This window comes from Hylobates moloch, unplaced genomic scaffold (assembly GCF_009828535.3).
Source record: "Hylobates moloch isolate HMO894 unplaced genomic scaffold, HMol_V3 SCAFFOLD_5, whole genome shotgun sequence".
Classification (NCBI taxonomy): domain Eukaryota; kingdom Metazoa; phylum Chordata; class Mammalia; order Primates; family Hylobatidae; genus Hylobates; species Hylobates moloch.
The window spans coordinates 56,408,368-56,435,223 of NW_026652280.1; the positions used below are offsets into that span (position 1 = coordinate 56,408,368).

Below are 26,856 nucleotides of genomic sequence, written 5' to 3' on the forward strand. Positions count from 1 at the left end.
TATATATATATATATATATACATATATATAGAGAGAGAGAGAGAGAGAGAGAAACATGAGCACTATATTCATAAACATAGCAATTCTCAGAAGTCTCAGAAACCTTGCTTCTACTCACCCAACACATAGAACCAGAGTGACCACTACTTTCTGTGCACAGTGCTGCAGATACCTTGAGGATTAAGACACAATCCACACCCACAAGTGAAAAATAAGTTAAAATGTACATTATAAGCCCTGAGACATGAAGGGGCTCTTAGTGGAGCTGGGGGTCGGGGGACAGGTGCTGGGGGGGCACTGAGAAAGCTGCCTGGAGGGATGGCTGAGTATCCCCAAAGGTGAGAGCCTGATGCGTTAAGGAACTATAGGTAGCTTGCTAGGGCTGAGAGGGGCTGTGCTGAGAGAGGGCTGGAGAGGAGCGGCGAGCCCAGAGACTCAAAGGCCCTGTTTCTGTTAAGTCTGGGGGACCACAAAGGAGGTTTTAATTTAGGCTTGGCTGAATCCAGAGCTCCTGGGCTTTGTAAATCCATCTGGACATCTATGCAGTCTCACTAGACACTGTCTTGTCCTTAATGGGAGCACATCTATGGGGAAGGAAGGGACCTTCTAAGCTTCTTAGGGATCCTTGGTTCCCTGAGGGCTCCCTCCTGGGCCAGGCTTGGATCAGGGGCTTGAATTCTCCTTGATCTGGGGTTCTTCAGTCTCCCCAGGTTCAGTTTGGGGACAGGCAGATCTTCTGGTGAACCACTGGCAGAGACCGTAGACTAGCTCATGATACTCATGTAGCTGTTAAAAACTACATTTCCCAGGCTCCCACAGGCGGCCTAGGTTCTGCCAAGTGGAAGCACTCATGGGAAACCTGGAGGTAGAAGTAACACCTGGGGAGATCAGAACTTCTGGCAAGCCTAAGGTGGGGGCCCCAGGTGGCAGCGTCAACAGCACTTCCATGGGAAGAGCCCCAGGGTATGGCTGTAAATGGGTCCTGGCTGTGTTGCCCTCACTGTGTTGGTCCTGGGTGTCTGTCTGTGCTGGTTTCTGTCTGTCCTGGAAATCCTGTAAGGTACCTGAAAACCACGGCCCCACACCCCAACCATCAGTAGGGGCCTCCAATGTCTGCAACTCAGGACACTGAGCATACACTACCCTCTATTCCAAGCCTCTGTGTCTCTCAGAGCCACTAGGGGTTCACGCTGCAGGCAAGACTTTGAATTCCTAAAGTAAAAGAACATGAAGACGGACAGTTATCAGAAGCATCTCATTATATCTAGCAGATGATTTCCTATCGTATGCAAGAAAACTCTGTAAATCAAACAATATTTTATGAGCAGTTAAGAAAGCTCTGTGGCCCTGCCACAAATCCTTTTGTGAAGTGAAGACATGCCTGGTACTGTGATTAGGAATCCTCTAATGCAACTATGCTGCACCCTTTCTCAAAGAGAAGCATTCTTCATGTATGGTATCAGGACATGAGAAAGACCCTTACCGCTCCCTAAATTGCTTCCTGGAGGTGCTCAGGGGGCAACTTGGGTGTATCAGGGAAAAGGTGCTAGGGAGATTCGAGCTGGCAGCACTTCAGGGTCATGAGCTAGGAACACCCACACCTCTGCAGAGAGCCAGTGCATCAACACCATACAGACACCACGCACCTTCCTATTCTAAAGACAAATACCCAGATGGGGAAATTACATAGATTATTTTTCACTTAAGACTCCACCCAGAGATGTCTGGTATTTGCCTTGGGAGCATCCAAGTCTGCAGGGTGAACTAGCAAGCTCCAAAGCCTTCTGAAAGCTATCACCCATCCGCTCAGCAGCTGGTGTCCCCAGAGGGCAGCCCATGTGAGGCACACCTATGAGAGCTGTGACCTCCAAGCTCCATCTTCACCAAAATGCACACCAGTCAGCCAGTGCTGCCTGCCTGTACTGGTCCCGAGCCAGCACGCCCAGCCCCAAAGGCATGATTATGAAGGGAAACACACGTGGTTCTCAAGTGTGCATTCCAGCTTCCCGGGCTGAACCAGCTCCACAGCAGCAAACACAACACGGCAGATCTGAGGCCACACTGCCTGCCCCCACCTACTACCACTTGGGCAGTTGCTAAGCCTTTCTCGACCCCTAGCCTCAAGTAAAATGGTAATACTGGCACCTACCTTATGAGGCTGTTGGGCAGATGAAATGAGTGAGCGTATACAAAGCACGTGGACCAGTGCCTGGGATGCCATACATTGTAAGCACTATTCAGGATCAGCTTCTATTATTAGCTCTATTTATCACGTTCACACACATGCTTGACTGCACCCTTCGTTAATCCTAGAGAAATGTGCTCTTCTCTCAAATATCCACACCCATACATCACGGTAGGGAAGAGCATGCTGGAGACTGCGGTGGTTGTTAGATACTCGGGCAGTCTGCTTCAAGCAGCAGCTCTAGAGATCACTGTGGGGCCGATCCCTTATCAGCTTGGTCTAAACCTGGTGGCATGCAAAATGACCCCACACGTTTTCCAGTGTTCCCAAGCCCAGGCTGATTAAGCCCCTAGCCTCGTGGCCCACACCAGGAAAAAATGTGAACGATACAGTGGCAAGGAGCCACCAGATCTGCCCATTTAAAAAAAATCTCAATTTTAATAAACACAATGAATATTAATATTCAGGTAGGCGCTCGAGAAGTTGCTGATTGTTGACAGATGGGGAGTGTGGACAGTGTGTTTCATTCATAAATTCCTTGTTCAACACAGCTTACCGCTTCTGCAGCAGCAGCACTGACAAGAATGAGAACAACCTTTTGCACTCACAGCATCCTTGTAGTGTCTGGTTAAACATCCCCATTTTATAGACAAGGGGTCTGAGACTCAGGAGAGCTGAGTGATGGACCCATATGTCAGAGCTCACTCCTGTCCCCAGCCCTCTCCCCTGCCCCTCACTACAGTGGTCTGGACGCTGAGTGTGGCTGCGAAATGGGACTCCAGGTTGAATACGGCATCACTAAATCTCTCAACAGGGCAGGCCCTGCCTGAGAGTTCACGAGGAGCTGGATCATCCGCTGGCATCCTCAGAAGTCAACGCTGAGGATGCAATATCCTTTCTCATGTTCTAAGGTCTCACGCTTCCAAGTCTAACTGAAGAATCGCCTTCGCTGGGCACTACAACGGATCCTGCCATCTGAATTCACCCAACTCCTTCCTCTGCTCTAATCAGACATTGCTTAGGACTCAATGTTTTTGCTATTTTGTTTGATGATTGGTTTACTAGCTTATTCCCGTCTCCCACTGAGACAGAGGACCAGAGGAATGGCACGGAGAGTAGGCTCCACACACAGAGAGACATTTTCTCTTTCACCAGTGTATCCAAGGCAGGGTGGCAGTGCCCAGCAAACAGTCGGTGCTCACCAGGCTGCAGGTGAGTGAATTCTGCTGTACAATCGTAGCCCCTAAACCTCCACATAGGTGGCATGCTGGTATGGCAAGGCACTTGGGGGGTGGTGGGGATAAAGCAACTTTACATAGCAAACACCTTGCTTTTACTTAAGACTGTATGTACATTTACTATAAATGTGGGTGTTGGTCAGGATTTGGGGGCAGTTCAAGTGTTCTCCAGTGCCTCCCTGCCCACCCTCCATTGTCTTGGATTGGTAACTCATTCCTCCTCACCCCTTCCCCAGTCTCTATCAGGGCCTTAATTCGCTGGGAACAGAACAAGTGACCTAATGCATAAAAGAATGAATGAATAGATAGTATTATAGAACGCCCTCCTAAGGTTGGTCTGTCTGCTTTGATCAACTAATGTCAGAATCCAGAATCAGTGTTCAAATTAAAACCAAGAACAAAATGTGGAGGCCATGGTGGGAGGCAGGACAAGTGAGGATGTGGGAGGCAGGGCTGGGAAGCTTGAGTGCAGTGCAAGTGGCCAGAAAACAACCCCAGAAAGATCAGGCCACTCTGACAGATGCTTTCCATGGGAAGGAGGCTCAAGTACCCAGCAGATGAACTATGAGCTTCCTGTTTTTACAACTTTCTTGTGATGAAGTTGGAGCTGTACATTATGCCCCTTAATCAGTAGGGTGGTGGGGGTGTTGTGCTTGTTTGGAATAATCAGGCCCATGTGGCTGGGTCCATGTGCGCGAGTATAATGGAAACACGGAGGCCAGAAAGCACGGCCCGGCAGGCTGGGGCAGCCCGGGTCCCGAATTCCAGTGTTGCTGACTCTGCCAGGTAGGGGGTTGTGGGCGAGCTTCGCCCCGCTGTGCCTCAGCTGCGAAGCAGGAAGGCCTTTCCACCCCTGAAATTCTATGACTTACGTCCCAGTCACAAAAAGAGCTTCAGCGTAAAAGTAACGGAATTTTCCACTGTGGAAAGTTATTAGTTAATATGTACGTGAACTAAAGTTGTTTAAAATATGTATGTGTATATATTTATTGGTATATTTACCAGTAAACTTTTACTAGCATTTACTTACTAGTACCTTTTTATTTGAGCATAGTTGTTTCCCAATTAGTAAAAAAAAATTTAAAAATCATAATTATGGTAAGTGGGTTATTTATAAATACAATGTCTGCTCATTGAAAAGTTTAAAAAGCATTCTGCTTCTTAATCCTGCTGCTGCATCACGATATTTGGAATTGTGCTCAGAGTTTCTTGTGTGAGTACAGAGGTAGACTGTGCTGCAGAAACAAACATGTTCTTTTCTGTTAGGTCTGACAAAGGACCTGATGATTTTTTTTTTGTTACAGAAAAAATCCTCTTCTAGCTGGGTACAGTGGCTTACACCTGTAATCCCAACACTTTGGGAGGCCAAGGCAGGAGGATCACTTGAGTCCAGGAGTTTGAGACCAGTCTGGGCAACATGGCGAGATCTCATCTCTACTAAAAATTTTAAAAATTAGCTGGGTGTGGTGGCACGCAACTGTAGTCCTAGCTACTTGGGAGACTGAGGTGGGAGGATGGCTTGAGCGTAGGAGTTCGAGGCTGCAGTGAGCCATGTTTGTGCCACTGCATTCCAGCCTGGGCAACAAAGCAAAATCCTGTCTCAAAAACAAATGAAAACAAAAAACAAAACAAAAAAATCCCTCCTGTGCACCTTGGTTTCCTCATCTATAAAATCTGGAAGAATAGTGGATTTGAATCTGTTCACACCTAGGATGTAAAAGGTGGGATCCCACACACTCATTTTGCTTCTCTGTCCAGGGCCAACAGAGCAGCCAAATCTGCTGAACACCCTATGCAGTGGCCCTTTCTGCAACACAGGAGGCCTTCCCAAGCAGCAAGGAGACCCAGGCATGAACAGACAGTTTCCTAGCACCAACTGGCTGCCACCTAGCATTTCCCTGAGATGTTGCAAAAAGTGGAGGGCCACGCATATCCACAAGGATGTCCAATGGAGATGGTCTGAGTGCCCTCTTCCTGGATAGTTTAAGTTAAAACGACTTCCTACTGGCTTTGCAGAAATGCCATTATCTTCAAATTAATAATGTGAGGTAGTAACTTCCCCATTCTACAGAGGAGCCAATGGAAGCTCACAGAAGCTAATAAGTAATAAAAATTCTAAATCTCCAAAGTTCTTCACAGTGATTCTTTTTTACTGTCAGAAATATGGGGTCCTTGCTGAGTGGGCCCTAGCACTTCTCTGCATGCCAGGTGCCATGCTGGAAACCTTGGATCCACTCACCCCTGGGAGCTGCAGTTAACCTCTGGAGGCAGACATCAGAAAAGCTCCACTTCACAGTAAGGTTTCTGCAGATACAGAACTTACCTTGCCTGTCTGCCAGTGTGGGTCATGGAAAAACTTACGGCTGAACAGACTGGCGATTAAATCCCCATTCTGGCCCAAAGTTGATGTTTGAGATTTCAACTCTTAAGGATCAATCAGTGATGCCATCTACAAAATGGGGATGAATACTTGGGTACCACAGTGAGGGGTACCTTACCCCAGACCTTGGAGAATAAAACTAATATGGACCCTTCAAAGACAAGTGTGGAGAAGCCAAATTAAAGAAACAGAATGAGTCTTCAGCCAGGAAGAGTCAAGGATTGCTTGACTGGGTATCTCTGGCATGTATTAAAAGTTGTAGCTGGCCGGGTGCGGTGGCTCACGCCTGTAATCCCAGCACTTTGGGAGGCCGAGGCGGGCGGATCACGAGGTCAGGAGATCGAGACCATCCTGGCTAACACGGTGAAACCCCGTCTCTACTAAAAATACAAAAAAATTAGCCGGGCGTGGTGGCGGGCCTCTGCAGTCCCAGCTACTCAGGAGGCCAAGACAGGAGAATGGCATGAACCCGGGAGGTGGAGCTTGCAGTGAGCCGAGATCGCGCCACTACACTCCAGCCTGGGTGACAGAGTGAGACTCTGTCTCAAAAAAAAGAAAAAAAGAAAAAAAAAGTTGTAGTTAATCGTGTGTCTTCCCTGCTAAGCTGTTAAGTTCAGGGGCACAGGAACCCAATCCATCCTTCTCTGCCTTTGTCCCGGGCACCTGGTCACATGACAAGCACTCAATAAATGAATGAATGAGATGAAGCTAAGGAAAGAATGTGTCAATTAGAGAGGTCAGCCAGGGAAACCCAGAGAAACAGGGCTGATGCCACAGTACCATCCAAGCTCTGGCCAGGAGAGGACCTACTGGCAAAGAGCCTGCTACTGATAATACAGACACCCTGGAGGTGTGTGCCCAGGCTGGTCACGCTCAAACATTCTGGGCCTTTGGGCTACTACTTGTAATAAGATGAATGAACTGGCCTCTGGGGTCACACCAGGTCTGTGAGCTGGTATGAGCTAATTTTGTCAAGGAATGAGCCTGCTCTTCCAATGTAGCCAGAACCAGGGCCACAGCAGGTAGGTCAGGCGAAGAGAGCTGCCCCACAACATCTCTCTGGGCAGCCCACTGGCCACTAGATGGTCCTTAAACCTCCGAGCTGCAGGATTTGCTGCTACTTTTTCTAGAGCATCTACTTTGCAAGGTTTGGCCGTAAGGATGTAAATAATGAAAAAGACCAGCTCAAAGTGTGTGCTTAACAAACACTGCCATGACGATCACTCCTTAAGGCACACATTTCATCAATGACTGAGTCAGGATTCCACGAATAAAGATGTGTTTTCTGTCCCATGGAGCTGACAATGAAGAGTGCAGATAAGGACCATGGTGAATCGAACAGGCTGTAAGTCTAGCAGATCTATAGGGGAAAGGGGAGGTCATGGTGAGCAGGAAGGCCTGGGGTAGAGCTCATGGAGACAGTGGAAGATGAACACATGGCGAATCAGCACCAGTGGCCATACGGCCCTCCTTGGGGACAGTGGTCACATGTCTGTGGTGTGGCTGGCACAATGACCAGACGCCACAGCCAACATCCCACGATGCTCGACATCTTATGCAGTGAACTGTCCTGCCTTTGCTACCGGCGGCAGCCTGATGACAGACACTGGATGCATGAAAAGGCAAAAGGAGCATGAGGAGGAAGGAACACAGGGTTCAGGCATGGCGATGAAGAGCGGAGGCTTTGCAAGGACAGACCCTCAGGTACTTACTTTTTTCAGAGTAAAAGGAGGGGCTTGTTGATCTAGAGAGGGAAGCATTCCTCTGGCCTGTAGCTAGTTACCTAATCTCTGGTCCTGGAACCCTTTTGCTTTGATGTTTCTCTGTGGTGGCAGCTCCAGCTTGCTGGTCAGTTTCCAACCCCAAGCCCGAGATGCAAGGAGGTGGGATGGTCACAGGGTTTGTTCCAATTCCCTCCTTGACCTACCTTTTTTCCAAAGGTTGGCATGGCCCTGTGGAATATGGTGGGCCCCGTAATGTTCTTGCTAAAGCAAGTATTGGATAAGGTAACAAAATGTAGATTTAGAAAGAACAGGCAATAGGATGGGGACACACATGCACACACACAACGAGGAAGCTTTCTGGCTGAAAAGAAAGTGGAACATCTTTTTATTGTTCCAGTGTACAAATACTGAATTTGCAGTGTCAAAGCAAGGCAACTTCTTGAAAATGGAAAGGATGGCCACATTATGTACACTGGTGTGAGAACTTTTCACCCAGAGAACTACAAAGCATGCATGCATATACATACCCGACTTGGGTACTGTCGCGATACGGCAGCACTGAAAATATACTACAGAAGGATCTTCTGCCACTGATAAGGACTATTCTAAAAAATAAAAAAAAGAACAAACACACTAAATGCAAAGACTCAAACTAAAAAACAAAATCTATAGCAATTAAGCATTCATGGCATTCATAGCAGTATTTGCACGCTCCCACCACCTCCTCTGGCAGATGGTATTCTGCTCTCCTTGCAAAATGCAACCCCAGCGTGGCAGAAGTGGGCTGCCTCTCCTCATCCCAATATTAACATGTGAGACACCAGCAAGGGTCACTAATGAGTACACCTGCACCCCTTCTCCTGCAAGACCTGCTTGCTGTGGGCTGCACGTGCAAGAGGGAGCAGACAGAGCTGAGTTCGGGGTGGCCAAGGCTGGGTGAGCAGTCATGCCACATTTAAACCATTGATTTCTCTTTTGCAGTAAACAATGCAAGAGCAATAGCGCCAGAAACTATGAGCAGGAAAGACACTCAGAGGCCATTATGATCATTAGCTTTTTCATCTGCTGGCAACATGTTAGGTTCTGAGAATAGATTAAGGGAACAATTACATAATCAGTCTTAGCCTCCATTCCTGCTATAAAGATACTACTGGAAACAGTTCTACATGATGGTCTTATGCAATCAAAAGCCACTTAAAAAAAAAAACATTAAAACAAAAACAAACACCCTCAAAAGCACTTATCCTGGCATCTGAGAATAACTTTTGCCAAAGGGAATTGCTGATGAAAAACTGGAGAAATGAGTGGAAGAGATTTAAAAACAACATTCTTTGTAGCACAAAGTCAATGCACATCATATGGGGAAGCTTATTTACTTTTGTCATCCTTTCCTTCGACAACCATAATAAGACCAGGGCAAATGGTACTACTACATGCATCAGGGTTTGGGGATTTCAACTTTGTTGTAAAACTATGAAATTACATCGTCCTGGGATGTAGTCTGGTTCCCTGGCATGGCAAACCAGGCCATGTCTCCTGGTCTCTGTCTCTCCGGTTTCAGCACCCACAGAATTTCCCCGATTTTACCATTCTACCTGTGCTGAAGCACTTACAGCACCCCCACCCTAAAAAAAGTCCTGCTGTTTTATACTTGTGTTCTTTGCATGCTATTTCTTCTGCCTATATGCCCCACCTTGAAACACCTAATGAACTCCTATTTATTCTTCCAAACCTAGCTGAGAAGTACCCCCTCCACGGAGTGTTTCCTGCCCCTCTTCATGGAGTTACTTGTTCTCTTTTTGGTGCTGTCTCCAATTCCCCATTCACACATCCAGGAGAGCACGGATGTGATCCACGCTGCTAATCATTTGCCTCCCTCTTTTACTAGAGGGTGAGTCCAGGCAGGGGTTTAGTGCATGGTGGCCCCTCCATCTATGTATGGGTATTAGATGTCACTGAAATGCAGTGTGGGCCTCAGAGCAGCAACATTTGAGTATCCGTCATGGGAGGGCAGGGCTACAGGCATCCTATGCAATCAAAAGCCACTTTCGGCTTTTGACACTTTTGTTGTCAATTCCATAGCAGTTCATATCCACAGTGGTTAATGGGATGGGACCAAAGTAACACACTCAGCTTCGAACACCAGCTGTCACTTTTGTTTGACCTTGGTCAGCTTACTAACGCTTCTGAGCCTCATTCTGCCCTTCTAAAAAATGGGATAAAATTAGTTATCTTATTGGAATGCTATAAGAGCACGAGTCCATACTTGGAGAACCCTCAGAAGAACAACTGGCAAACAGTACACACTCAATAATAAATATGAACCATCTTTACTGCAGACCAGCTGCCTGGGTTAGGATTCAGGATTTCCACCTAGTCCGTGGACTCAGAACCTCTTCAGACCTCTGTGCTAAATACCCAGGACCGCTCAGACCTGAAAGGCTGTGCTGCCAGGACAGCTGAAAGACCCCACGCACAGCTGTCTACATCGGTGTAGCATGAGATGTACACAGAGATGCTGCTGAAGGGAGATGCTGCTCATCAGATACCACAGGCCCACACCCTGGTCACTGTCGAGGACAGAGCATCGTGTCCAGAGTGGACTGTCAAGGCCTGAAGAGCCAGGGGTTACATGAATCATGAGCACACCCTGCTGAACACCAGCCAGGCTCCTTGGGCTCGCCTGCATGGAGCCCAGCAACAGAGCTTCTTATGCTGCAATGCCCCTGTAAATTTACCTACAGAGACATAACAGCCAATACTTATTAAGTATTGATTACGTGCCAAATTCTAATTGCTTTAACTGATGAGGCAGGTTGAGTCAGTGACGTGCCAAAGGAGATGCACCAGTAGGCGGGGCAGGGTGGAGATTGCAACTTGAGCTCTTTACCGCTAAGAATGCCCTTCCCTAAACCTTACTAGAAAAGCCTGCCCCTTGGGGACGTGACTGGGTACCCATGGACTTCTTGGATACTAATAAGTCTGCCTTCATCCAGGTATTCTAGGCCGGCTTTTCAGCCTGGCCTGTGGGTCACCATGCCCAGTGCAGGGAGGGGCAAGAGGGTGACAGATCACACACCCCTGACCTTGGAGCTGCTGGAGCCAGGGGAGGCCCGCTCAGCCTGGACCCCTTCCCAGATGGAAGGGTAGAGGCTCTCCACACACTCACTGCCACTCCCTGCCACCTACCCAGGACAAAGGCCTGGAGCAACTCATTCATATGTCACTGGGCATCAATGTCCTCTGCAACACAGTGGCAGGAATGTGTTGAGCAAACTCCACCGGCTTAGCAATGCTGCATTTTCCTCACTACTCATGCTAAGGTGTCCTTCCTTCCCACACACTAAATTTGTTTGGACGTTTTTAATAGAACAAGAAAATGAGAGAATATAAATGCAAGCGCAATCCAAGTCTTCTTTCCAATCTTTCAACTACAAGGTGCCTATCAGTAAATGGGCTGCTTGTTCTATTAAGTGAGCGCTCACTCTGGGTGGTCCGCACCACTATGTCTAGGAGAGGCTGAAAACATGCCACTCATTCCAGAAAAACATGTTATTTTACCACATAGGTCAAGTTTAACAACTATGAATATGGACTGTTTCAACAATTCCAGTAGGGTTGCTACCTCCCTGGTTGGCCAGTATCAAGCGGCTAGAGGAAGGAGGAGGGAGTATCACATCTTTGGGCCCTTCCCCGCCCTTCTCCAATCATTTCATGGACCCTCAGTTTCTGCAGGGGCCAGAGGGGGAACTCACAGCAGAGACCCGCACAGAGGCTCTGCAGCCGGTTTGCCAATGGAGCTTCCAAGAACACATCATACGTGTTTCCGGAAGTAGTTCTGGCATCTGGGAGGGACTGCAGGCATGAACCACAGCAGGCAAGTGGCAGCAAGTGATGGCTCCCATCTTCTTGGCTCCTTACGCTGGGAAACCTTGAACAGCATGGTTCTGACAACAGGTCCCGTGTGATCAACCGTTATGTTTAGAACCTGTGGGCTTCATGTGAATTTGCAGCTTTTCTCTTGATAAACATGAGGGAAATGTCCATGGTAATGGAGATACACAAGAAGAGAATCAGATGTTTGCCTCCTGGAAGGTACCTCTATTATTTGAGAAAGAATTCAATCAGATGACTTAAACAACAAGCACAGTCCACTTCCAGTGTCAGACATTGACCACCCTCCTGTCTTTGCCTCCAAACACGGCGGCTCTCTTCTCTTACACTCAAATGGCATGCAAAAAGCCCAAATCATTTCCCCCACCTGTGACATACAACACTTTACTTGGAGTTGAGATGACCAGAAAATATTATGTGAAAGATTATGACTTCAGAAGAGGAATTAATTCCAGGGAGATGGATCTTTAAGGAATTAAAGGTCACATTTCCACATGAACATCTGCCAGAGGAAAAAAATAGCAAAGGAAAACATTCCCTGGGGCTACAGCCCACATGGACAAAGCATCTTGGATACACAATGCTTCCTGAAACTTCCAGGGATGCTCATGAGAGCTTGGAAGCTGAAGGAGCCCCATCCAGCTTTCTTCATCACGCAGCCTCATTGCCATGCTCTCAGGAAAGTGCTTCTGGTATGAGGGATCTTGCAGCTTCAGACCACAAAGCTTCCGCAGCCACAGTTAGTTCACAAGACGCTGAGTGTCCAGAACAGCCAGGAGATGCACAAGGACACCCCCCCGCCCCAGGTGACAGAGCACCACAGGCCACTTTTCACCAAATCTGCTTTTACCCCCTCAGCCCAGCACTGGCGACGTCTAAAAAGGCAATGTCTCTGACCAGCCATGATCCTCAAGTATTTCCTCTTTTGCCAAAAAACCAGAGCCTTGTTCTATTTCCAGCCACCTGGGGAGTCTCTGTTCGTTGTGAGGTCTCATCTCTTACAGGTGAAATGTTCCATTACAACAGAAATATTCTCTTAAGGACATAAAAACAAGCAACCAAGTCCAAGAGGCAGAGGAAAGAAAATCACATCTGCAGTAATGGGGGGGTGAATATAGTGAAGCCCAAACACAGCCCAGGGGTGTCCACAGCCCAGGGGTCTGTATTAGGCACTAGGCACACATGCAAAAATTCTGTGGTTCATTCCCTCCACGCCCAGGAAGCAAGAAAGAATATGCCTACAAAGCCGATGTTGGGGGTTCAACTGTGCTCCCCAAATGACATGTTGGAACCCTAAGCCCCAGTACCTGCGGCTGTGGCCTTATTTGTAAATACATATGTCCCCACTTATCCACAAGGGATGTGTTCCAAAACCCCCAGGGGATGCCTGAAACCACAGATAGCATGACGCCTGTATGTACTATGTTTTTTCCTTTGCAGTCATTTCATACAGGGCAGGTAGCGAGACCATGTAGATATGTTGGACCAAGGGCTGACTCATGTCCCAGATCACACAGAGTGGGAGGGCGAGAGATTTCACCATGCTACTCAGAATGGCATGCAATTGAGCACTTATGAATTGTTTGTGGAATTTTCCATTTAATATTTTCAGACCATGTGGTTGACTGTGGATAAGGAGGGACTGCTGCAGTGTCTTTGCAGATGTTATCAAGTAAGGATGAGGTCCTACTGGGTCAGAGTGGGCCTTCAATCCAATGGCTGGTGTCCTTACAAGGGGCAAGAAATTTGGAGATACCTACACACACACACGAAGGGAAGAAGGCCACGTGACAGTGGAGACAGAGACGGAAGTGATGCAGCTACAAGCCAAGGACACCAAGGCTCACCAGCACCACCGGAAGCTGAAGAGTTGAGAGCTCCCCTGGGGCTCAGAGGGTACATGGCCCCATGCCTCCAGTCTCCACAACAGGGAGAGAACTCCTTGTTGTTGTCTTAATTACCCAGTTTGTGGCACCTTGTGGGGAAGCCCTGGAAAAGGACACAGCTCTCCCTGGCATGGGTCCGGGCCATGCACCCTGGCTCAGCGGGTCCTCTGCACACCACACTACGAGCACTGTGCACAGAGACGGTGAAGGCGTGAAGGCCAACGTCCGGAGACAAATGAATATTATGAAATCTGGAAAACTTGTTCTCTTCCCAGCTCCACTCTGACCCCTTTTCCCACAGCCGTTCCTTCCTCCTCTCACAATGCTTTATTAAAAGCTGGAAGAAGGGGACTTGACCCCTTTCCGTCTCTTCTGAAGGGCTGGCAATGGCATAATGAGAGCCGAACGAAAACATCACCACCAACAACAAAATGTTCTTGTTTACTCTATTTAAATGCTCATGAGCTATTGGGGGGATGCTTTTCCTCCTGAGGAACAACTCCCCTCACTGTTGGATGTGCCTCATCTGGGTACAAGGGCAAAGCGGAGAATTGGTAGGGGCTCCAAGAACATTCTTCACAGAGCGATCTGTTCCTTTCTGCCTGGAGTTGGAAGGAGATGCTATTCCAGGGCAGGAGCTGGGAAGAGAAGGGGTCCCATGGACAAGAAGGCACTAGAACGCCGGGCGCGGTGGCTTACGCTTGTAATCCTAGCACTTTGGGAGGCCGAGGCGGGCGGATCACGAGGTCAGGAGATCGAGACCACGGTGAAACCCCGTCTCTACTAAAAATACAAAAAATTAGCCGGGCATGGTGGCGGGCGCCTGTAGTCCCAGCTACTCGGAGAGGCTGAGGCAGGAGAATGGCGTGAACCCGGGAGGCGGAGCTTGCAGTGAGCCGAGATTGCGCCACTGCACTCCAGCCTGGGCGACAGAGCGAGACTCCGTCTCAAAAAAAAAAAAAAAAGAAGGCACTAGAACAAGGAGCCTGAACGTGCTGGGGCTGGTCTAGGAGGAGGAGGCATGGGATTCTAACAGGTGGGAACAGGAGGAAGGGAAGCATGGCTTAACCCTGTAAAGTGTGGAGCTGCACAGGGCGTCTGGAGCCAGGGAACTGGGGGGCATGAGTTAAATGGTCTGATGCATCTGAGAATCTGTGCTAAGTAGCCCACAAATACCACATGGTGGTACTGTTACTGGTGGAGGCATTAGTCTTCTCTTCATGACTATGACTGCCACCTCCACCACCACACTTCCATGACCACTAAGATCACTGCTACCATAGGACATACTGCAGGCAGGCCTCCCCACCTGCTGAGGAGGCACACCTTATCCTACAACCTAGGGAGTGGCAAATTTCTGATAAACAAGTTATATAATCTTCCTCTCCTCCTCCCTCCCTCACACAAATATTTTCTGAGCACTTAATTCATGCCAGACATTGTACTAGGTGCTGAGGATCTGATGATGAATGGCCCAGCTAAGAGCTCCCTCCTTGCAAAGCTTAGGGGTGGTTGGGAGATACCTCCATGCAGAGGTGTAAGTTCTCTGATGGGAACTAGGGGGCGCTACTGAGCACACAGGAAGAATAACCCAGCCTAAAGGAGGCAAGGTGGGCTTCCTGGAGCAAGTGATAACTGAGACCTCAGGGATAAGTGGCAACCAGTCTACAGTGAGAAGATATGCTGGCGGGAAAACTGGCATGAGTCAAGGTTGGGAGAAAGAGCATTCAGCCTATTCAAGGAACTGAGTGAATAATAAATGTTCACAGACCTCCACGTGCCTGACTCACCAGCATTTCCACTCCCCTCTGTACAACCCCTTGACCAACACCCCTGACTCAGGCAAAACTCAGCCTGGTAGGCTGTTCGCCACCAACCCCCACTGAGTTGCGCACTTACTAAGGGTCCCTTATATATGGCCTAATCCTGTTTATGTCAGTTGTATTATTATTTATATTTGCACTTGTTTATTAAAGACTGTGCACTGCTGGGCACTGTGGCTCACGCCTGTAATCCCAGAACTTTGGGAAGCCAAGGTGGGAGATCACATGAACTCAAGAGTTTGAGACCAGCCTGGGCAACATAATGAGACCTTGTCTCTACTAAGAATAAAAAAAAATCAACTGGGTGTGGTAGCACACGCCTGTAGTCCCAGCTACTCAAGAGGCTGAGGTGGGAGGATTGCTTGAGCCCAGGAGTTCAGGGCTGCAGTGGGCTATGACTGTGCCACTGTATTCCTGGGTGACAGAGCAAGACCCTGTCGCGCAAAAAAAAAAAAAAAAAAAAAAAGGAAAAAAAAGAAAAAAAGAGTGCACAAACTAAAGAATGTGGAAAACAAACAGAAATGCTGTTTAAATTTTTTGTTTAATACTGGATGCTTTAAAAATATTCACACAAGGCAAGTCATTGAAAAAAACTGCAGTTGAAATAGGTATGAGCAAGACTGTAAAAATTAGGAAAAAATTGTAAAAACTGTAAAAATCCAAACAGATTTTGCACTTAGATTCTTGGGCCACTTTCGAGAAGTCCAATGTGGACATCCCAGCAATGGGTGGGAACAATGAGGACATAAGGAAGTCCATGCCACAGACAGACTCTGATCTGTGGACCCCCACACAAAGGAAAGGCACGGCATGAAAAGCTGCAGAATGGACCATCACTCATGAGCCTTAAATGCCAGCACAACATCTAAGCTGTGTAGGAGATTTCTGTATTTCCTTTGGCATTTACTAACCTTTTCCCCAACCAAGCGATTACTGTGAATAATTCAGCATAGCTGAGGGTGGCATGGGGGAGAAGCATTAGTCCAAACGTGAGGCTGGCTGGAGAAAGGCCTCCTGAGCCCCGTGGGAAAGTCGGGGTTTGGGAGTCCCCAGCTTAAGGTGGGGATTGCAGCCATGGTGTAGAGGAGCACTCACAGGAGTGGAGTGGGATGAGGAGCGAGGAGGGTCTGGGACGGGGCGGGAGGATGGCAGGCGGTGTCAGATGGGCAGAAAAGCTCACGAAGTCAGAGCACCACAAACTGGGTGGCTTAAACCACACAAATGTATTGTCTCACAGTTCTGGGGGCCAGAAGTCCAAAATCAAGGTGTCGACAGGCCCATGCTCCATTTGAAGGCGCTGGGGAGGGGTCTGCTCCAGGCCTGTCTCCTGTCACCTGGTGGCTCCATGGCTTGTGGCAGCATCACTCCAATCTTCACACAGCATTCTCCTCATGTGCCTCTGAGCCCCAGTTTTCCCTTACTTCAAGAGAGTGGGGCTTTTGCTCCATCACCTAGACTAGAGGGCAGTGGCATGATATTAGCTCACTGCTGCCTTGAACTCCTGTGCTCAAGTGATCCTCCTGCCTCGGCCATCCTGAATTGCTGGGACTATAGATGTGAGCTATGACACCTGGCTTCAATTTCCTCTTTCTGTAAGGATATCAGTCATATTGGATTAGGGTCCATCCTACTCCAGTATAACCTCATCTTAGTGAATTGTATCTGCCACAACTCTGTTTCCAAATAAACTCACATTCTGAGGTACAAGGAGTTAGGACCTCAACACAGGAATTTTGGGGGCTAAAGTAAGGGGAAAACAAGAAGAGTTTGGTGTCACAGAAGTGAGAATGTCCGGCCAGGTATGGTGGCTCAAGACTGTGATCCCAGCACTTTGGGAGGCCGAGGTGGGCAGATCACCTGAGGTGAGGACTTCAAGACCAGCCTGGCCAACATGGTGAAACTCTGTCTCTACTAAAAATACAAAAATTAGCTGGGCGTGGTGGCAGACACCTATAATCCCAGCTACTCGGGAAGCTGAGGCAGGAGAATCACTTGAACCCAGGAGATGGAGGTTGCAGTTGCAGTGAGCCAAGATCACACCACTGCACTCCAGCTTGGGTTGGGTGACAGAGGGAGACGCCGTCTCAAAAAAAAAAAAGTCAGGAAGGAAGTCCTTTTGGAATCCCCTTCCCTCCTGCTCAGCCAGAACAGCCCTGGTAGCTGCATCCTGAAGTGTGGTCCAGCCCCGAGTCATCTGCTAGCTATAATTATTTTTTCTTCTCAATGTGTTGCAGATCAATGGTGTAGACCAAGGACTGACGTCTCCTCTGGGCTCCCAGGCTAAGCAGAAGATTAAAACAGAAATGCCAATAGGGTTTGGCTGTGTCCCCACCCAAATCTCATCTTGAATTGTAGCTCCCATAATTCCCACATGTTGTGGGAGGGACCCAGTGGGAGATAACTGAATCATAGGGGCAGTTTCGAGAATACTATTCTCATGGTAGTGAATAAGTCTCAGGAGATCTGATGGTTTTATAAGGGGAAACCCCTGTCGCTTGGCTCTCATTCTCTCTTGCCTGCTGCCATGTAAGACGTGCCTTTTGCCTTCCGCCATGATTGTGAGGCCTCCCCAGCCCTATGGAACTGTGAATCCATTCAGCCTCTTTTTCTTTTTTTACTCAGTCTCAGGTATGTCTTTATCAGCAGTGTGAGAACAGATGAATCAGCAGCGTGAGAAGAGACGAATACAACCACCAAGGGAAGGTCCTGTCCAATCTGAAACAATTTCCAACTCTTTTACCTTTCCTCTGTGACTGCTTTTATTTCTTCAAATCAAACTGGTGGAAAAGCAGCAACAAGTACCCGTGGGCTGTGAGCTTTTCAGTCGCAAACATGTACACAAGCGCGAGACACTGAGCACAGCTGCCAAAATCATTTATCTCAAAAGCCTCGTGCAACAACACTACAGAAGCAGCCAGCCTCACCTCCATGCTATTTAAAGAGTCATGAATAATAAAACCGGGTGCGTGTGGTGCTGACCCAGCACACTGCCGGGAACTGGGCACCAGTATTCTCAGTGCCGAGTGACTGCCCTGCATGCCAGCTTCTCTCCCCACTCCCGCCACTTAGTGCCAGGCGAATAAAGCCAAGGAAATGTGATGGTCAGTGAGACATGTGAGCAGCTCTGGGGGCCATCTCAGTGAAGGAAGAGCCTGGAACCGGAGCCCCAGTGACATCTGGAGAGTCCTGGAGGCTTCTTCAGGCTGTCCACTCCCTGTCCTCCTAGACTGGGGTTTTGTTAAGAACTGATCATAAACACCGATGATGACAAGGATAAAGATGCTTCCTGTCGCCTTCTGCCACGGAGGGGATGGCAGGTGCTAGCCTTTTCACGAAAAACAAAATCTCTGAGAGGAAAAAAAGCCAGCTCAGGAAAGGGTCCGTGTTGCAAGGTGCCCCACAGAAGATGCTTGACTTCTATCAAACTGGATGGGTTCATTTCAGGGAGAAAAAGCAATGACATTTTTCTTCTTTCAAAAAGGCCAGTCCCGGGGCTGGTAACGAGCTGTTTTCTTTTTTGAAACATGCCACTTCCTCCAAGTCGTTTTTCAAACTAAATTAGGCTGACAGCTTGGAACTGATGAGATCACAAACAAGGTCTTAATTTAGTTATGACCCATCCGCTTTTTCCCTCCAAAATGTTTTGGTGCAACAAGGAAAGGCTCCAGCTTGACTTCAGTCACTGTACTTTTACCATCTTCCTTTAAAATACAGATAAAGGGTGCTGAAGTCTTTTACGTGTGTGTGTGTGTGTGTGTGTGTTGTTTGTTTGTTTTTTTTGTTTTTTGGTTTTTTTTAACGTTATCCCATTGAGTTCATACTTTAAAGAGAAAACACTCTGGCTCAGTTCTTTAACCACTCCCATCTCAAATCCTTTTACATCTCTTTGAAAATTTCTCCCAAGGGAGAAGATAGTTCAGTCAACTCACTGCAGAGGACATTTCTCTACCTGTTCACAATGAGATGATTCTCGAAGCAGACCCAGGAGGCGGCACTTCCAGGGCACATGAAGCCGTCTCCTGCATGCCATGCCAACATTCGACACCCAGATGACTTCAAAAGGACACCCAGTAAAGCCCACGCGGGCATGTGACAGAGGGAGGAGACATCCACATGAAACGAGGGCTCTGTCACTCTTCAAGACAGAGGTTCATGAGTCTCAAGAACTGGGAGCACCAAGAGGAAAGGTCCTTTCTTAACAGGACCCTGAGGGTCACTAGACACAAATGTCACAAAAGCCACTGAGTGTCTCCAGTCTTTTTTTTTTTTGACGGAGTCTTCTTGCTCTGTCTCCCAGGCTGGAGTGTGGAGGCGTGATCTCGGGTCACTGCAAGCTCCGCTTCCCGGGTTCACGCCATTCTCCTGCCTCAGCCTCCCGAGTAGCTGGGACTACAGGCGCCCGCCACCACGCCCGGCTAATTTTTTTGTATTTTTAGTAGAGACGGGGTTTCACCATGTTAGCCAGGATGGTCTCAATCTCTTGACCTCATGATCCGCCTGCCTCAGTCTCCCAAAGTGTTGGGATTACAGGCGTGAGCCACAACGCCCCGGCCGAGTGTCTCCAGTCTTTATGCTCAGAATCCCTGCTGTCCTTCTGATGCGTCAGTCCTTCCTGGCCAGCAATGAGCGAGGCTGTGTAAATGTCTGTCTTCTTCAAGGGTGTATCTAATGGCTGGGAACTGAGATTTGTCTTCACTTCTGTTTAGCCTCCACTGCAGCACACAAGTAGTGTTTTTAGTGAAGATGCAGGTTAGAGCCCATGGTGACTGGCTCTCCTCTTACAATAAGCAGCAGCTTCCACTTGCCAATTGCCCTCCTCAGCAGGAGGTTCAAAGGCCCGTTCCAGATGCTGCGGCATTGGGCCACCAGCCACCTCTCTTGTTGACAAAAGGCTTGCTCGGACATTTGTGACCAGCTTTTCAAAAAGATCTCCAGTTGCTTTTGAACATCGTATCAAAATGAACTCTTTTAGACGATAATACTCAACCACCCTCTCATTTTCTACAGGAAAGATAAGTTTACCAAAATGACCTGCAGTGCCCACCCCTGACTTTTGGTCACCCAGAGTGACTGTGTTCCAAGGCGAGTCAGATCACTCGCACCTCTGCTCAGCACGCTGCGTGGTTCCCACCGCGCTCACAACCAGACAGACCTCCGCAGTCACCACCAACTTCTCAGAGCTCATCTTGCCTTCCTTCCTTCCTCTCAATCACCTCCCCCATGTGGGCTTTCCTAGAGTTCCTCAAACACACCCCGTCCCTTCCGCCTCAGTGTCTCCATGACTGCTGTTCCATCAGGGTGAATGCACTTCCCCACTGGGATAGCCCCAGGGCTGGCTCCCTCACCTCCCTCACACCTCCACTCCCAGGTCTCCCCATCGCCCCACAGTGTCCTTCCCCAACCCTGGCTGCCTCAGTCTCTCTCCATGGCACATTATCTCACCTTTCACCTGTGCACATTTATCATTTCCCTCCCTATTGGGATGTAACTTGTTTTATTCATGGACACATCCCAATAGTCACAGAGTAGGTGCCAGCAAACGTGTGCGGTGGACTGAGGACGCATGTTCCTACAGTGCATGTAGTTAAGGAACTGCCTTATTATTGGGCACCTTGTATCTGGAGAGTCATTAAGCAATAATTCCTCTTGCCCTAAACCCTGGTAACCTCTTATCTACTTTCTGTCTGTATAGACTGTTCTGGTTATTTCATATAAATGGAGTCATATGACATTTGACCTTTTGTGATTGGCTCATTTCACTCAGCTTATTTTCAAGGTTCATCACAATTCCTTCCACAAAGTCCACTGCTGGGGGACCATCCTAATACACATCTAGCTTCCTATGACATGACATGCATGCTGATGGCAACACCACAGATGGCACCCGCCCTGGTTGGGTACAAAGGCGACACCAGCCTTCCGCGATACTAGCCTTCCATCAGGACAAGCTAAATTAGCTCCCTCTGTATTGGCATTGCATTGTGAGCCTGGGGTGGAACACACTGTCCTAAATGCCAAGATATTTTTCATGTGTACTAAAAAATCTATATCCTGTGCTATAATCAACAGTCCACCTGAATTACATTTATCCTTGCTCAGTTTAATCTCGGTGGACTGGCTCTAGTATTTCCAGTGAATGAAGTATCTGGATCTTGGTTCTCATCTGTAATGCTCCTTTCTGCTTCTGCTCTCCCTGCTTTTAGCTTTCCACGTGGCTGACAACCACGCTTCTGGGCCTTTACGCCAATCACTCGTCTGCACTGCAGGAGATAACGCTGGCGGGAATACCACATGCTATTCTATTCAAACTCAGCCTCAGGCTGATGATGGTCAGCTGACAAATTTCAGCCACCTGCAGAAACTCCAGCTTCACAATCACCTGGCCCTTCTCACTGCACTATCCACAGGGACATGCGATAGTGAGGAATAAACTGACATTTTGCCGCAATCTAGAAATGTAATGTCCATGGCACTTCCTCACTTTACTAAGTTATTCCATCAATGAGGAATCGAAGCTGATGGGACATGACCTTTTCTTAGTGAACTCATGTTGACTGCTAGCAACCTCCACACAAACCGTCCGTTCTCAAACCCTGCTAAGCATCACCTCTAGGCTTGCAGTCTATGATTATTAAAATCTACCCTCTCCCGATCGGGCACGGCGGCTCACACCTGTAATCCGAGCACTTTGGGAGGCTGAGACGGGCGGATCACGAGATCAGGAGATTGAGACCTTCCTGGCTAACACAGTGAAACCCTGTCTCTACTAAAAAAGTACAAAAAAATTAGCTGGGCATGGTGGCGGGTGCCTGTAGTCCCAGCTACTCAGGAGGCTGAGGCAGGAGAATGGCGTGAACCCAGGAGGCAGAGTTTGCAGTGAGCCGAGATCATGCCACTGCACTCCAGCCTGGGCGACAGAGTGAGACTCCATCTCAAAAAAAAAAAAAAAAATCTACCCTCTCCCATTACCCTCACAATTTTTTCCACTGTAAAGCAACTTTTGCTTGGTATCAGACTTAGAACTTCGTTCATTCTCCATGGCACTTTAAAGATCATTTGTATTTCCAAATTCTTTCTATTCTCCAGGAGCTAGCCCTGATGACTACAATTCACTTAAAAGGCCTCTCTGTTTATTCAGCAAACACTTGCTGAGTGCCTACTGTGTGCCTGGCACGTGGCTTTGTTTAGACTCTACACTTCCAGTTCTACTTGGTGAGGAAGTTAAAAGCAGGCCAGCAGCTGACATCTGCTGACCCCATACCATCATCCCAGGAAATTCACCATCCTTTCCCTTCTGCTTCTGACCATCGTCTTAATAGTAATAGCCTATGGCTATTACTGGTGTTTTATTTTATTGTGGGATAAAAATATATATACACATATATAAAACATAAAATGCCATCTAATCAGTGCGCAATTCAGTGTCATTAAGTACATGCACAATGTTGGGTAACTATCATCACTATGTAGTTCCAATTTTCCACCACCCCTAACAGAAACCCTGTACTCATTAAGCAATAATTCCCTCTTGCCCTAACCCCTGGTAACCTCTTACCTACCTTCTGTCTCTGTGGACTATTCTGGATATTTCAATTAAATGGAGTCATGACATTTGACCTTTTGTGACTGGCTCATTTCATTCAGCTTATTTTCAAGATTCCACACTGTAGCATGTATCAGTACTGTTTCCTTTTCATGGCCGAATGCTATTCCATTGTATGGATACAGCACATGGTCTATCCATGTGTCTGCTGAGACACTGGGGTCGTTTCCACCTTTTAGCTGTTGTGAATAACACTGCATTGGTGTATAAATATCTGTCTGAATACCTGTTTCAATTCTTCTGGGTATACCACTAGCAACTAATTGCTAGGTAATTAATTACAACTAGCAATTAATTGTATCGTAATTTTATGTTTAACTTTTTGAAGAACCACCCAACTTTCCCACGGCGTCTGCACCATTTTATATTCCATCAACAATGTATGACAGTTCTAATTTTATTTTCTTTTTAACAATCTTGAGTTCATCTAGACTTTAGTCTCCCTCACCCCATTCTTGTAAGTTTGCTTAAGCCATTTTAAAAATTAATCCTTGGCCTTAAGCTAATGATTTTTAAAAAATCAGAATGCAAGAGGGAATTTTCTCAAAGTCCACCATGACACACTATCTTACTGCATATGGGTTTTTATCTCCCACATTCTTGTCAATGGAGACAATGAACTTTGCGATCTGATGCCTGGATGTGAATTCTACTTCCCACTCTCTAGCTGTGAGCTCCGGTTTCCTCCTCTGTAAACTGAGATAATGAGTGTTTTAGTTTCCACAGTTGCAGAACTAACTGCCACGAAGTTGGTGACTTAAAACAACACAAACATATTATCTTACAATTCTGGAGGTCAGAACTTGGAAATGGGACTCATGGAGCTAAAATCGAGGTGTTAGCAGAGCTGGTTCCCATGGAAGACTGTAGGGAGAATTGGTTTTCTTGCCTTCTCCAGATTCTTAGCAGCTGCCTGCATTTCCTGGTTTATGGCTCCATCCTCTACCTTCAAAGCCCGCAAAGCCAGAGGAGTCTTTCTCCTATTGCATCACTCTGACGCTGACGATCCTGCCTCTTTCTTCCACTTTTAAGGGCTCTGTAGTTACATTGGGGCCACCTAAATAATCTAGGAAAAACTTCCATTTAAAGGTCAGTTCATTTGCACCTTAGTTCCCCTTTGCCATGTAACCTAACACAGTCACAGGTCCCGGGGATGGGATGTGGATATCTCTGAGGGCTGTTACTCTGCCTGCCACAAGACAGTAATGCCCTACTCAGGTTGTTTCAAGGATATTTGTATTTCTAGGATTATTTGTATTTCTAAATTCTTTCCATTCCTCGAGATCTAGTCCTGAAGACAAACTCATTTAAAAGGCATCTCTACTCATTTATTTGATGAACACCTACTGAGTTTTGAGTTAATGAAACAAAGCATGTTTATATTTTGGGTTTTTGTTTCTGAGTCAGGGTCTTGCTCTGTCACCCAGGCTGGAGTGTAGTGGTGTGATCTCGGCTCGTGGCAACCTCCATCCCTCAGACTCGAGCGATCCTCCCACCTCAGCCTCCCTAATAGCTGGGACCACAGTCGCACGCCACCACGCCTGGTTAATTTTTGTATCTTTTTGTAGAGACAGGGTTTCACCACACTGCCCAGGCTGGTCTCAAACTTCTGAGCTCAAGTGATCCACTTGCCTCAGTCTCCCAAAGTGATCGGATTACAGGTGTGAGCCACCACGCCTGGCCCAATACAATGCATGTTAAAAACTTAGAGCCTGGCATCCAGAGCAAGCACTCAATCAAGGCACCTATTACCATCTTATCATCCTTGTAACTTTATCATCTCTTCTGGAAATATGCTCCAAGCCAGAAGAATCTACTTCTTAGTCTAAACTTTCTGCGACCGTGTTCCTAAAATCCAGTATTCTTTTCCAGCTATGAAGTCCAACATGACCTCCCTCCAGGACTGGCCTGCCTTCTTTCTGTGTTAAGGCAGAATTGGAGCCGAGAGCAGCATCCCTCATGGCTTCCCCTACCTGCTAGGAGACGAAACACCCAGCAGGGCCAGCCAAGAGCTCCTGCCATGCTCTGGTTCTAGCAGCGGTACTGACATTCCCTCTGCCATCTGGCTGGTCTGCGATCCATTGGGCACTGTCCGTCTTAGCCTCCACCTGGCCCAACGATTTGCAGCATGACCCCAAAGCACCCTCAGCTTGGCTCCTCCGCACTGTATCTGCACACCAAGCCCTCTAGAAGGTCCCAATGCCAGCCTCATGGAATTCAGATGCCAGAGAGATGTAGAGAGTTTTTACAGAAGGCAAACTCCACCCTCCATCGCAACCACGTACTTCCGCGGAAGGTGTTCACTTCCACTTTGCATGCCGGCTGGGATTTGTGGTCCAGTGTCACAGGGTGAAGTGATTCCTCACGGGTGAACATGGAGCTGTCTCAGGCCCCAAGGTTTATTTCTAAGAAGCTACTCTGATATTGATCACAAGGTATATTTAAGTTTTTTGTTTTGTTTTTTTCAATGCCACAAGTATTGTCTTTTATTATATCGGGTTCTCAGTTTTAAAAGCATGTTTTCCCCTTTCTGTCTCAAAATGTGCTTGAAACTCCTGGTTAGGTCAGACGTGAGTATCACAACAGTGGCTCCCTGTTCATTTCCTGAGCTGCACTCTGGTCCTTGCTGAGATGAGAAGTCCAAATCCTCCTCAATACTGGGGCCTCTATCACACGGTCAGCAGGTCTGGGGATGCGGGAGCCTCTATGCCAGGGTTTTCAGGGTCAGAAGAGCAAATGAGCCATGGATCTGACCTTCAGACTGAGAGGCTGGGCTGTGCTGGTCAGGGGTCCCAAGGGGACCCAGGAGCTAGGCACCGTCCGATGCATAGATGTGACTGAGACTGCGCAGGCAGGGAGGGAGCCTGCAGGGGCCTTGGGGAACGTGCAGGTGCCACACACTCACCTCCCATTTCTGAGGTGGGGGGATCGGAGACCCCTAAGCCAGCACAGGGGTCCCTCCCTCTGAGATCACGACCAGAACCCCTCCTACCTGTCATTTCAGGGACTGGGCTCACCCAGTGCCCCGGCTGCCTCCAGCAGGATTCCACTCCTGCTGCCCAGCTGCCGTGGGGCAGAGCTTCTGCGTTCCTCTCTCGAAAGGCTGGGTCACATCCTCTCATTCATCAGCTCTTGACTACAATTTCCTTCTGTCACCTCAGAAATCGTATTTTCTTCCTGGCTTCCTTCCAGGCTCTCGCTTTCATCTGTCTAAGAACAATCCCTCCCTGCTAATAAACCTCAAGTGGGAGGGCCAGCCCCTCCTGCCGGCCCTTTCAACTGCCCTTTGCACAAGAAAACCAGCTCTCACCTGGGCATGACTGGCCATGGCCTCAGCCTACAGCCTGCGGTTCCAACACAGGCCCTAGAGCTCTCTTTCCTGCCCTAAATTCTAATTCTCAGATGTTCAGATAAGCTAAGAATCCTCTTGGCTTCCCCTGAACACTCCCCAGCAAAATTGCCAGCAATTGCCGGCTTTGCTGTTTACATTCTCTTAGGTCAAGAGTGTGCTGGGGAAGGTGGCTCCGTAATGTTCTTTGGAAATCTCATTAATCCAAGTCTTTTATTAACTGTATCCTCTCACTACCTAACCATGCTGGGGTAATTATCTGCCTTTGTGCCCTGCCAGCTAGCATCAGAGGTGGGAACACTATTCGCTTGACCCATTCCTTTGGCTTTGTCATTGATTTCATTGAGAAATTAAAGGCTTTCTACATTTATGTTACGGTTAAAGAGATCATGAACAAAAACATAAATGTAAATCAATGATAGATAATTGCACTAAAATGGCATGAGTAAGCTCTGTATTCTGTAAGTAAAAGCCTCAAAAGAAAACAATAGCAATGGTTAAATAAAGCACAATAATTCTTAAGTATCAGCGAAAATAAGGGTGAGAGAGAAATTCAGAGTATTCGATTTAACAAATAACTTGGTAAATTTAAACTAAAAGCATTGTACTTAAAATATGAACATATACTGACGATGTGAAAATCATTTGGAAAGCTCAATTTTGCTATTCTGAAACCACTGCAATTGTTATAAAATCATGTTCCCTGTCCTTATGAGGCTTTAAAACTAGGCATAAACTTCAAGATAACAAGCCTGTAAAAACTGTAATTGTTGT

General features: G+C 47.6%; 1 protein-coding gene across 4 annotated transcripts in view; it reads right to left on the reverse strand.

The window, feature by feature from the left end:
- Positions 1–26,856, reverse strand: part of CABLES1 (Cdk5 and Abl enzyme substrate 1) — a 155,160-nt gene that overhangs the window by 36,481 nt on the left and 91,823 nt on the right. For 3 of the 4 annotated variants that reach the window (XM_058438563.1, XM_032152652.2, XM_058438562.1), the window contains exon 4: positions 8,055–8,132. The exons of the other annotated variant lie outside the window; for it this stretch is intronic. In XM_058438563.1, coding sequence (XP_058294546.1) covers positions 8,055–8,132 — 78 coding nt within the window. The remainder of the gene's footprint in view (positions 1–8,054; positions 8,133–26,856) is intronic. 4 annotated transcript variants of the gene reach the window in all.